Source organism: Mustela erminea, chromosome 3 (genome assembly GCF_009829155.1).
Source record: "Mustela erminea isolate mMusErm1 chromosome 3, mMusErm1.Pri, whole genome shotgun sequence".
NCBI lineage: Eukaryota > Metazoa > Chordata > Mammalia > Carnivora > Mustelidae > Mustela > Mustela erminea.
In genome coordinates this window covers 90,896,543-90,909,337 of record NC_045616.1, presented here as the reverse complement: position 1 = coordinate 90,909,337, position 12,795 = coordinate 90,896,543, and the positions used below count along the sequence as shown (strand labels likewise).

The window sequence follows — 12,795 nt, the reverse complement described above, 5'->3', positions numbered from 1 at the left end:
GGTGTTGATGAGGGTCCTGAGGACCTCATGGAGGTCCACACGGGGGTGGAAGCACCAAGGAGGGAGAGCAGAACAGCAGAGAAGGGGAGAAAGCTGAGCAGGGCTGGGCTTCCAGAAGGGAAGAAAGCAGGAGGCAGGGTCACAGCCACAGACCGTGAGGCAGGAGCAGCTGGCTCAGGACTGTGTGGCTCAGGCATGTGTGGCTCAGGCATGGCAGGTGCAGGGGTCAGGGGGTGGGAGGGGAGGGCTTGGCCAAGAGAGCCTTGAGGAGGCAGAGCCTTGAGGCTGGATAGTCTGGGTGTAGCCCAGAGACTCAAGGCCTGGAGGCTTCCCTGACAGCTGCCTGGCACACAGCTCCCTCCCCAGGGCTCTCACCGTTGCCCTCCTGTGAGCAACTCAGACTGCCTCCTCTCTGACAGCTCCCAAGAGTGGAGACAGGCCCATAGCAGGTGTTCAGGAAAGTCATCACCTGAAAAGGTAAACGAGAGGTGGGAAGTGGGCCACTGGTTGTCAGGTGTTAGCAGCACATCCCACGTGCATACCCCACAGCAGCAGGAAACGCTCCAGGAGGGTACCTCTTGGGAAGAGTTGAGGGAGAAAGGAAATGGGGACTTCTCTGGCCCTAGCAACCCAGGGATTTGATCTCTCTGTGCCTCAGTTTCCAAAGCCTCTCTCTTGCAAGGGTAGAATATAAATGTGCATGGTAGCATTCCAAATGCTCCCAAGCAGGGAAACCAGAAGTCAGCCACAGACCAGACCCACTACTAAAGAGTGAGCCTTCTGCCAGGTCCCCAGCCTAGTGGTCTGGCTTGCTCTAGGCCAGCCCCGTGACTGCCATTGGACCTGGGTCCTCCCCCTGCCTGTCGGGTGATGTGCCTCATGGGTAGATTTATGGCACTCATCTGGGAATGGAACACAGTGGTTGATTCTGGAAAAGAGCCCACTCCTTCCATTCTGCTGCACTCATTAGCAGTTTAAGCAGTAGCTTTCAGAGCCACTGCCTGCCAACTCAGGACCTTCCAGTTACTGCTGACACAGGACTGAGGAACGACAATTGGCCTGGTGGTCCTCCGAGACAGTGGGCCTTTCCACCTGTTGACTTGTTCAGTGCTGAACTCACAAAAGGGCCCATCTTGGGAGACCATTCATGTCTTGGAACTGTTCTGGCACATAGCTCAGGCCTGGTAGGTAGGGCACAGCTTGGGGGTCAATGCTCATGGTGGGCCCTGACTCCTCAGCAGGCTTCTTGGCCCTTATCAGCAAGCCTCAGTGGCCAGACTTTGTCTTGCTTTGGAAGAAGGAGGCCTGGGTGGCTATTGCATGATGGACTGGAGGAGGTGACATAGACATGCTAGCAGGATAAAGAGCAGACCCAGAAGAGGCCCCTTCTAGACCATACCTTCACTGTGAGGGGTGCCAGGGCTTGTATCCTGCTGGAAACCAGCATCAAATCACTTTCCTCCTTGGAAGGAGGTCAGGGAACTCCCACTGCACCATAAGCACCTCCACATAGCCAGGCCACCTGCCCCAATGAGCATGGACCTCCAGCTGGGTTCTGGCTGGGTGCAGAGCCTACCTGCAGAGAAGATATTTGAGGGACAGAGGAAAACCTCTCAACCTTCCTGGGTGGCCCAGAGCAGACAGTGTAGGCTGAGCCTGGATCTGAGGGGAGCTTGGCCCCTGGAAAGCTCTATCTGAAAAGCTGACACGACCCTGAATGTCCAGGTGTTTGCTTGCATGGGACATGATTGAGAAGGCAGTAAGCATCAGCTCCTGGGGCTGGGAGACAGAAGAGAAAGCCCACGGCTGATTGGAATCAGTGCTGTCAGAGCCGTGTCAGGTGCACACAGGGTTCCACTGGGGCAATAATCAGCAGGGACGTATATATGTTACCTTAAGTGTGGGGTCTAGCTAGGAAGTCTGAAATCTGGAGCACAGGCTGGAAAGCTGGAGATATTCAGGCAGGAGCTGACACTGCATTCCACAGGCAAAATTTTTTTTCCTCAGGGAAGCTTCCATTTTGCTCTTTAAAAAAAAATTTTTTAATGAAAAAAATTAATATTAACTTTTTTGAGAGAGAGGGAAAGAGTGCGTAAGTGAGGGAACACAAACAAGGGGTTCCAGCAGAGTGGAAGGCTCCCCACTGAGTATGGAGTGTGATGTGGGGCTCAACCTCAGGACCCTGGGATCATGGCCTGAGCCAAAGGCAGTGGCTTAACCGACTGAGCCTCCAGGTGCCACTAATTAAATCAATCAATCAATTAACTAATTAAAATAATCTCTACACCTAACAGGGGCTTAAACTCCAGACCCAAGATCAAGAGTCTCATGCTCTTCCCACTGAGCCAGGCAGGTGCCTCTCCATTTTGCTTTTTAAGGCCTTTCAACGAATTGGGTGGGACCCACTCAGATTATCAGGGATAGGCTCCCATACTTAAAGTCACCTGGTTTGGGATGTTAACTTCATCTATAGAAATACCTCCACAGCGACACCTAGGTTAGTGTTTGATGGAATCGCTGGGTTCTGCTGGGAGGCCAGGCAGACACACAGAACTGACCCAGAGCGGGGGTGACCCTAATACCTGCTCCCAGCTGCTGTGAGGAGGAGGAACCATGAGGAGTGGAACCATGCACAAGGCCCGGGGCACAGACTCTGGCCTGAAGACATCCAGATAGCAAGTATTTATTTTGAGCTGACTTGAGTCTAACTTGGGGCTAGGTGCTTTCCACACACTCTTTATTCTTGAATAGATAGGGTTCTGCAGCCTGGGACTAGCCAGAGGGGTGTGGAGGGTGTGGCCGTGGAAGAGTCCTTGACCTCCAAAAAGGGCCTGCAAAATTGTGTCCTGTGTCTTTCACAGCGGAACTGTCTCCTAGCTTTCAATCAGCTCCTCGGAAAACTAAGGACTTGGGGCTAAGCTGCTCCCTGCGCAGTCAGTTAGAAGTCCTCCAGCACTGTTTTAAATGATCCTATCACCTCCTGGTGTTTGTGATCACGTTCTTCTAGACTTGGGATAAAGCCTCCCTTTCCACCTCTAATGAATTTTGCAAAACTGTCCCTGACATCTCTTGCAGTGTCTCGGGGGAAAGTGTGAACAAGGCAGGGCCGGCATCTTCACCTCGAGGCGTGGAGGGTGTGAGGTGGCCCGGCATGGACGATGGAGAAGGGGACACTGAGGGAATACCCTCCCAGTGTCCGGGAGCGGCGAGGTGCTGCGCCTTTAAGGTCCGCTGGGGGCGTGCTAGCCGCGGCGGCGGGCGCTTGGAGAGGTGAGCGCGGCGGCTGATCCGTCTCGCAGCTCAGAGTCAGGGCTTGCGGGAGGTCCTGGGGTGCGCTCCAGTCTCCCACCTCCTCCCCCGGCACGCCGGCCGGCGGGGCATGCGCCGCGGCCTCTGACTGGGCACCAACCGGGCTCTGGGAGTGCGAGGAGCCGCGGCTCCGGCCATGGGCAGCTTCCAGCTGGAGGACTTCGCGGCGGGCTGGATCGGAGGTGAGCCCAAGCCTGGATGGGAGGGAACCTCCGGGAGGTGAGTGTGCTTGCAGGATACGTCCGGGCCGGGGAGAAAACCAGAGACCCGGCCGAGTTTACAGACCGTGCCGTGATACGTCTGGGCGCCCCGCACCCCTGCGACTCCACCCGGCGCACACCGTGCTCGCCGCCTGCTCCCGGAGTGCTCCACCGCCCCGCGCCTGCTGGCCTCGCTGTCCCTCGCCTGCTGTCCCTCGCCCGCTGCCCTGCCAGCGTCGCAGGTTCCCCCTGAGCTGCGGCTTTGCCTCAAAGTGAGGATCCCGAGGACTGTCTCCGGTAACTTTTAAACCTGCCGTCGAAGCCGACAGCCAATGGAGCGCCCGGTGCGCACACACCCTTCGGAGACCGGGTGTGCGCCCGAGTTTGAGGACACAGCTGCAAGAACTTCTGGGTGAGGGTGGCGGTTGTCCCGGGCGCGGGATGGGGAGCCCGGCTTCGCGATCTGGCTGGCCCTAGAGGGCGCCCTGGCTGAAGGGTGCGGGCGCAGAGCTGCGAGCCCAGCGCCTGGCTGCAGGTGCCTATTGCCAGATAGGAGGAACCCTTCCAGTTTTCAGCTTTTATCCACTGACTGTCCGGTTTCTCCTCCCGGCCGTCTTAGAGCCATTTTTCCTTTGGAGCCGCTCCTGGAGCCAGTGTCTGCTGGGCCCGGGATGGGTTTGCTTGGGCAAGAGTTGCCTGCATTTCCTTGCTTCTCTGATCATCTCTTTACAGTAGGTTTATTTCTCTCCTTTTATCAGCTATGGATGGGGCCCAAGGAGGGGATGAGAAGCACTAGCACTTACTGTAGAAGGTTATCTTTCTTTTGGCTCATTCTAAGAGGATCCTCGGAAAAGGGATGTTGGCAATTGCAACCTCCACCCAAAGTCAAAAGCAAAAACAAAACCAAAAACCTAAGGTGCTGAGGCAGAGGCTATAATTAGTGTGTTTGTGCCTCACCAAGTGTTCTGGAAATGGGGACCAGGAGATTTATAGGAAAATGAAAATGAAACAGATAAAAAGAACAACAGACCAGATAGCATTCCAGGATCGCTTTCTGATGGTTCCTCCTGCCTTTGTCCCCCAGCACGCGGCTGCAGGGCCCCTGCTTCTCACTGTCATGAACACAGGAGGTCCCTTTCACTATAAGCAGTTCTTTGGTACAGGCTTTCTAGACCTCCCTCTTCTAACCTCACCATGGGGTCAGGGGTGCTACCCAGGGGCCCACTGGCCCTATTCAGGCCCTCTTTGAACAACCGTCAGCTATTCTGGGGGAGAGCCGTCCCTACTTAAGGCTGTCCGCTTGCATAGCCAGACGAACTTCAGAAGGGCTGTACCTGGCTGGATTTGAGGGTAAGGCTGTCCGAGTAGCTCCAGGTCTCTGATGATCCTGGGACCCTCCCCAGGTCACACAGTAAATAGTGGATTGTCCTTTATTCTGCGAGTTGATGTTATCATTTTGTTGTTGTCTTTTGATTTGGGGGTTTTCTTGTTTCCGTGGAGTGAGGATCATACCTGAATGCTAAGTCAATAGCAGGTGCTGTTGAAGTGCCACAGGTAATTTTAAAATGACTTCTCTGAGGTTATTTTATGCATCAATTTTGTATACAATTCGGTGATTTTTAGCAACCTTACCAGTGGTGCGGCAGTTACCATAAATTCATTCTAGCACATTTTCTTCCCCAGTAAGATCCTTCATGCCCATTCACAGTTAAATCCCGTGCCCTCCTTCTCCCTCTGGGCAACTTTCTGAATCTACTTTCTGGCTTGATAAATTAGCCTTTTCTTGGCATTTTATGCAAATTGAATCAGACAGTATATGGTCTCATGTCTATTGGTTTATATTTCTTTGTAGCCCCAGTGAGGTAGCTACCATTATTACATCCTCATGTTACCAACAAGAAAATGGGTGCATAGAGACATTCAGTGATTTGCCCAAGGCCATGCATCTAGCTGGAGCCCTGGAATCCAACCTACACAGCCTGGTACCAGGGCAATCCTAACCCCTGTACTCCTCTCTAGCTGTGTTCTTTCTTAATGAACTTGCAGGATAAAATCCCACCATGACATCCTTTACATTTTGTTGGAAGTTTTACTGGTCTGTGAGGCCCTAAGGTCTGGAAACCACTGACCTGATGGTCCCATTTCTGATCTTTGTATTCCCTGCTTTCAGATGCATGGGCTAATGAATGACCAGGGAGATACATGTCCTAGGTGGGCTCGGAGGCTGCTTTCCTGGGCTAAGGGATGCTCATAGTGAAGCAACTAGAATCTGGAGACCAGAAGTCCTCTCTTCCCTGCTGGGAGGGGCTCCTATAGAATGAATACTCATTTCCTTCTGCCTCTCACCTTTCTGCCTGCGCCCACTTCTGTGGGAAGGAGGGACTGAGAAGGGTCTGGAGGTTCTAGGCAGAGCACATGTCTGTTCTGGGGTTAGCTTTTTCCTCTGCCCCCCTACCTGTCTCATATTCCAGGACTGCCTTACCTGGTTAAATCACCCCTGCAGACAGAAAGGCTTCACTCCTCATCAGCGTGGCAGGGAATTTGTTCAGGCCTTTGCAACTGTGTGCGCAGATGGGCATTTTTCTGTGAGAAGAAAAATCCAGAGATTCCATCACCATGTCAGAGAAGCCTTCTTAAAAACAAAAACATAAATAAAATAAAATAAAAAAACAACTAAAAGTGGATAGTGACAGCCTATTAGAGCCAGAACTCTGCTGGTACTTGACCTTCGTTAGCTCATTTTATTCTTGCAATGGAATCATTAAGTAGGTGCTAATATGACTCCCACCTACACCTGCTAAAAGTGAGGTCTAAAGAAAGTGAAGTAAACTGAACTATAGGTAACCAAAACGTTTCCATGTTTTCTCTTCACACCCTTCCCCCCCGCTTTTGAGGCACAAATCACATAACCTAGAAATAATCATTTTCAAGCATCCGATTCAGTGGCATTTAGTGCATTCATGGTGTTGTGCACCTGTCAGCTCTGTCTAGTTTCAAATTTTCCTCCTGCCCAAAGAAGTCTCTGGATCCATCAAACAGTCACTCCTATTTCCCCTCTCTTCAAGCCCTGACAACCCCTAACCAGCTTTCTGTCTCTGTGGGTTTGCCTGTTCTGGATAATTAGAGTAGATGGAATCAGACACCCTGGGACCTTCTGCGTCTGGCCTCTTGCACCCTTCTTCCACACTGTAAGGGCATCGGCACTTCATTCCCGTTGATGTTCAACAGGATTCATTGCAAGGATTTACAGCATCGCGTTACATTTACCCACTCATGTACTAATGGACATTTGGGCTGTTTCCACCTTTTGGCCATTGCGAATAGTGCTGCTGTAAATATGTGTGTTCATGTACTTGTTCCAGTGCCCGTGGTCCGATCTTTTAGCTCTCTATCTAGGAGTGGAATTGCTGCATCATATTGTAATTCTTTGTTCCACTTCTTGAAGAAATGACAAACCGTTGTCACAGTGGCTGCAACATTTTACACTCCCACCAGGAATGAGCAAGAGTTCCAGTCTCTCCATATCCTCACCAACACTTACTGTTTGCCTTTAAGAAAAAAAAAACAAAACAATAACAAACAAATAATTGTAGCCATTCTAATGGGTATGAAGGGGAATCTCCCTGTGATGTTGATTTGCATTTCCCTAATGTCTAATGGTTTTAGACATCTTTTCATGTACACCTTGGCCATGTGTATATTTTCTTTGGAGAAATGTCTCTTCCCATCCTTTGCTTTAAAAAAAAAAAAAAAAAGAATGGGGAGGCACACCTGGATGGCTCAGTTAGTGGAATGTGAGACTCTTGGGATCTCAGGGTTGTGAGTTCAAGCCTCGTGTTGGGCATGAAGCCTACGTTTAAAAAAATACTTTTTTTTTTTTTTTTTTTTAGTTTTAAGTATTTCGTATAAATTCTGGATACAAGACCCTTATCGCATATATGATTTGCAGATATTTCTCCCCATTCCATAACTTGTCTTCACCTTCTTAATAGTGTCCTTTGCTGCACACAAAGTTTTAATTTGTGTGACATACAATTTATTTTTTCTTTTGTGACTTGTGCTTTTGGTGTTCTATCTAAGGATCTGTTGCCAATCTAAGACCATGAAGTTTTCTCCCCTGTGTTTCAGCAAATGATTTTTATAGTTTCAATGCTTCCATTAAGGTCTTCAGTCTCCCTTGAGTTTGTTTTTGTATATGGCATGAGGTAGGGGTCTAGCTTCATTCTTAAGCATGTGGATCACCAGTTGTCCCAGCAACTTCACTGCCCTTTGTTGGGGGTGCTTGTTTCTTGAGGCAGGGCCCAGGTTTTACTTCATTTTCTCTGCCTTCCTCAGTGACTGGGCCAGTGCCTAGCACATTGCAGTGGGTCAGGGGAGGCTCTGGTAACTGGGCATTGACTGAATGAGTGAATGTGAGTGCCCGAGCTGTTTGTCTTATCCCAAGAGCCAACTGGTACATGTGAGGAATCCAGGGGTCAGTGACCAGCTCTTCTTCTTCTTTGATCAACAGGTGCAGCCAGTGTCATCGTTGGCCACCCTCTAGACACAGTCAAGGTACAGCAGCCATGTTTGCCTTCACTCTTGGAAAGCGGCCTGGAGTGAGTCTGTCTCCAGGAATGTGTCTGTTTTTTCTGATCCCAAGACAGTCTCCAGCCCAAGGCAGATTCTCTATGCCAACCTGGGGGTGGGCGTGGGGTGGGGTGCTGGGAGGACTGGTTTGGAATCCTTGCTCTCCTCTGGTTACTTGGCAGTGAGTTTGTTTTTGTGAATGTTGCATACCTGCCTCCAGCTTCTCATGGGCTGTGAGGGAGGGAGCCAAGACAATGCTAAGCATCCCCTGCCAGTCTCTGTGCAACCAAGGAACAAGAAAGGCTTCAGGTGTGAGGTGGCAGCTGAGTCCGGAATTTAAGGTTGGGTTTCAGGTGATGAGAACAGATACTCCAGGCTAGAGTTAAGACACTGAGGTAGGGACACCATTTGCAGGCCATGTTTGGGAAAAGCCAGCATGGCCAGTTTGGCCGATGCAGCGGGTTTGCGAAAGCTGCTCTAGATCAGAAGCCAGGAAAGGTGGGTCAGCACTCCATCCTGGGAGGCCTTCACTGTCAGAGCAGAGCTGTGGACTTGGGTTGGGAATAGGGAGCCATTATAACTCCAGGAAGTGGGGGAGGTTTGAGGACCCAGCACGGCCTTCTGGCATGGAGCTCATCCACACCCCTTGTTCTACAGACGGAGAAGCTGGCCCAGGAAGGGCAAAGGGCTTGCCTGAGGTCATTCCAGGTGTCAAAGTATTCAGGAGTGTGGGAGTGAGGCGCTCTACAAAGGGACATTCTTTGACGCCACCCCCGTCGCTGCCCCCTGTCCTCTGTGGTGAACAGGCCTACAGAGCCATACCTTGGGGCATGGTCTCAAATAGTGCCTTCTCACCCTTGACTTGCACAGTCTTATCTAAAACGTTGCCTGGATCGTGCGCTAAGACAAACTGCTCTGGCTCTCGCCAAATGGCTGCTACGATCACAACCCAGCCTCCCCTCCACCCCCTGCCCTGTCTTCCTCCCTCTCTGACAGCGGGCCCCTCCTAGGTCAGAGCCTAGGCCTGCTTTCTTCTTGATGGGGATCAGCCCCATATGGGCCTTGCTTTTTCTCATACTTCCGCATACTGGACATGTTCTGTGTGTAGACAGTATGGGGATAGCAAGGCATCAGTTGTAGACCAGGCAAATCCAATCCCTGCCTTCCAGCTACATTCCTGGCACAAGCTGCCTCTTGTGTCTCTCTGGTAGAGCATCCTTCTCTTACCCCTCGCCAGGCCAGGGGCTTGTTGAAGGTGCCCTCTCCCCACAGAGGCAAGTCTGGCCACCTGAAGAGGCTGGAGTGCTCCTCCTCCTGTCCTTTGTGCCCCTGGAGTCTCTGAGGGAACCCTTCCTGATACATCAAATCCAGTCTCTGCCCAGCCTGAGAATCTCCCTGCACAGGGTACCAGCCTGGTGATGCCAGCTTATAAGTATGGCTGGCCTGGGCTCAGCCCAGGGATGTGGCCCAGGGCCCTTGTTACTCCCCCGAACATGCTCCTTCCTTCCTTTCTTCTGGCTTACATTTTCTCTGCAGTCCCTGTCTTAGAAAGGTCCAGGCAAGAGCTTTAGAGTTGAAATAATCTGGAGTGCATTCTCAGCCTGCCCACCTACTCTCCTGTGATCAGGGTGCAGCACTTTACCTCCCTGAGCCTTGCTTTCCTCATCTGAAAAATGGGCAAAGAGCACCTCCCAGCAGGGCTCTTGTGAAGATCGTCCCTGTGGCAGAGTCATGAGTGAACCATTCCCATCCTGATGAACACACAAGCTTGTCTTGTGTTGCGAGTGCCTTGGGATTTCTCTGAGGTCCCAGAGCTTGCCGTGGGAAGACCCGAGCTAAAAACTCCTGCGCTGCTAACCTAGGTCGGAGGCTCTTTTCCTGCCCATGACTGCCCCATCACTGGTGGGAGGGCCAGCCCCTGGCTGCGCAGTGGCCCTGAAGCTGGGATCCAGATTCTCACATGCCTCTTGGCCCAGCTGGTGCATTTGGGGTGTATGCCTGATGCAGTATGCCCAGGACTTCCTGATCGGGGCTCAGCTGCCTTTAGACCAGCAGCAAACTGGTAAGGGAATGAAATATACATGTGGCAAGCCGCCAAATTTGTCATAATTTGTTATGGCAGCAGTAGGAGAACTAATACAAGAAGTTAGCTTTCTCCATCTGTAAAACAGGGAGAGTGTCCAGGCTGCATGGCATTTGTGGGATTCTGTGAGGTAAGCTCTGGAAGAGGCCCCGTACTTCCCCAAGAACGCAATTGTTGCAACTAAATTCCAGCCCCTGTTGGAGCCGAGGCCCCAGAGGTGTGTGCCATGCACCTGGCCTCCGTGGCAGCCTTCCCAAGGGCTCAGTATGGCTGGGAGACCCTTGCTCCATGGTTTTAAAACTCCTCTGTGACCTGGGATTGACTCCTAGGTTGAGCTTCCTCATGTACGATTTGCTTGAGTAACTGGGGCCCTTGAGCTTTTCAGTGGAACTTGAACCTTCTTGGGAATTCAGTCCCCAGAGGCAGCCCTGCCCACACTGGGGCCAGTGGAGAGTATCACCCCCACACCAGCCTTAAATAAGGGAAAGAGGGAGGCCTGTGCTCAAGTCTCCTCGCCTACATTCTTGTCCTGGTTGGGGATACCCCACCCCAAGGTAGAGTTCTGTGGATCTGCCCATCCGTGTGAGCCTGCTTCTCATCTCTCTGTGCCTTCCCCCATGTCTTCACCTCCAGATGGTTAAATACTGCATTTTCCCTCAATCAGCCCACACTTCTGACCCCCAGGTCTGTTTTTTGCCATGGTACTTGTCCTCAGCAGACGTAGATATTTGCTTGGGAATTACCTACTATCGACTCTTTTTTCCCCCCATCCCCACTTAGTTCTAAGTTCCACAAGGCCAGGAAGTTGGTTTCCTCGACTGCTGAAAGTCTCCTGAGAGTGGAACAGTGGCTGTTGGAAAACAGGCATTCAATCGTACTGATTGGATGAGTCACCGGCTACATTTCTTTGATTATGAAAGTAACACTTATAAAACATACACTACCATTTACCTGTCCTGCCTGTGAGAGTGCTGTGGATTTCCCACGGCCGTCGGGGTCTCTAAGCCCATGGAGATGAATGCCTATCAAGCTCGCAGCCACACTGTTAGCCATGCTGGTTAGCTCAGGCAGGGGGGCAGGGTGGATTGAGGAGGGAGAATGTTGAATTTTTTTTTTTTTACTAAGAAAATTTATTCCCATATTAGTTGTATACTTAACATTATTTTTTTTAAATAATGTAAATTGAAAATAATGAAAGTAACCCTTGTCTATTGTAAGAAAGTCAGACATGAAACACCGTTCAGGGCAGAAAAAACATTTCCTGTGATTTTCACCTCAGAGACCATCACCTTTATGATATGTGTTCTGCCAGAGTCTTTGCTCCTTGTCTACACACTGAGTTCAGGCTGTTAGTGTGATGTGTTAGGCTGCACTCTGGGTCTTAGTCCTCAGGGACCCCTGGGTTCTGGTGGGCAGGGTGCGGTCACTGCTCCTGTGGTTCTTGGAGTTCCTTCTTACCAGGCTCAGAGGGGGTGCCCTGACAATTCTAAGAGCCTCCTCAGACTCCCCATGCCTGTCTACTGATGCCCCTGGTCACAAGAGCCAACCTCCAATAGAGGACACCATGTCTTCCCTTCTAGTCCCTCATTTAGCCGGTGCAAAGGGGTTACGTGCCAGGGCCATGCTCAGCATGGGGACAAGAGGGAAATGTGAGACAGCCCTGCCATAGAGGGGGAGCCCAAATAAACCCAAAGTAAACAGAGATATGACAAGCTCAGACACAAAGGATAAGCAGGAGCTGAAGGAAGAGCCTTCTGGGGGAAGGAAGAGCCGGTGGAGAGTTCAGGCAGGGTGGGGGAGGGGAAAGTGAGGCCAGGGACTGGGGGATGTACCACGTGGTGGGCTCAGAGGGCAGGGGCATGGAGGAAAGGACATGCAGGGGTGAGAGGCAGGCCTGGTGCCAACCCAGGCCTCTCTGACACTGGTAGAGAGTGGGAGGTTTACTCTGAGTCTGGTGGGAAGCCACCAGTGAGCTGTAAATAGCGATCTGCTCTTGTCAGAAGTGATCAGTGTGACTATTATGTAGACGCAGGCCAAGGACTGAGAGGGAGCAGGAGCCAGTGGGGAAACCCGCCGGCAACCAGCGTACCATCCCGGTGAGAGATGAAAGGGGTTCTGGAGCTACGAAGGGCGGGTCACTCGGGGAATACTTAGGATGGCAGAATGATGGGCAGTGGATGGGGCAGAGCCCTGGAAAGTGCTTGCACTCAAGAGGTGGGGATCATGTCCCCCAACAAACATTACTTTTGAACAAAAAAGAGACTTTTGTTCTTCTCTCAGCCCAGGAGTGCTTCTGCCATGCTCAGCAAGGCCTGAAGGGGACACTGAAGGAGGCAGTGTCGGCAGAGGACAGAGCACCAGCCTGGCGGGGACAGAAATCCTGCCCTCCTTCCTGGCTGGGCCAGGAAGAGCCTCAGTGTCACAAGCCCTTGCTCTCTGGGGCAGTGGGGATGTGAACCCTCTTGGCCTGGGCCCTCACCTCCTTGCATCTCTCCACAGACTCGCTTGCAGGCCGGCATCAACTATGGGAACACCCTCAGCTGCATCCGCACGGTGTACAAGAGGGAGAGTGTAAGTGCCTCCGGGACCGGGGCTGGAGCTGTCCCCCTCAGGGACTCCTGCACACAGCTCGAA

The 12,795-nt window shown here is 51.8% G+C and overlaps 1 protein-coding gene across 7 annotated transcripts in view; it reads left to right on the top strand.

The window, feature by feature from the left end:
• The first annotated feature begins 3,121 nt into the window (after positions 1 to 3,121).
• The window catches only part of SLC25A48 (solute carrier family 25 member 48), a 41,775-nt gene continuing 32,101 nt past the window's right edge, over positions 3,122 to 12,795 (top strand). For 2 of the 7 annotated variants that reach the window (XR_004284060.1, XR_004284061.1), the window contains exons 1-3: positions 3,122 to 3,491; positions 8,020 to 8,063; positions 12,661 to 12,732. Coding sequence is in view for 3 of the 7 variants with exons in the window: in XM_032336652.1 (XP_032192543.1) it covers positions 3,446 to 3,491; positions 8,020 to 8,063; positions 12,661 to 12,732 (162 nt within the window). In the remaining 4 variants the exon portion in view is untranslated. The remainder of the gene's footprint in view (positions 3,492 to 8,019; positions 8,064 to 12,660; positions 12,733 to 12,795) is intronic. The other 5 variants (XM_032336652.1, XM_032336654.1, XR_004284058.1 and 2 more) reach the window with 4 other exon arrangements.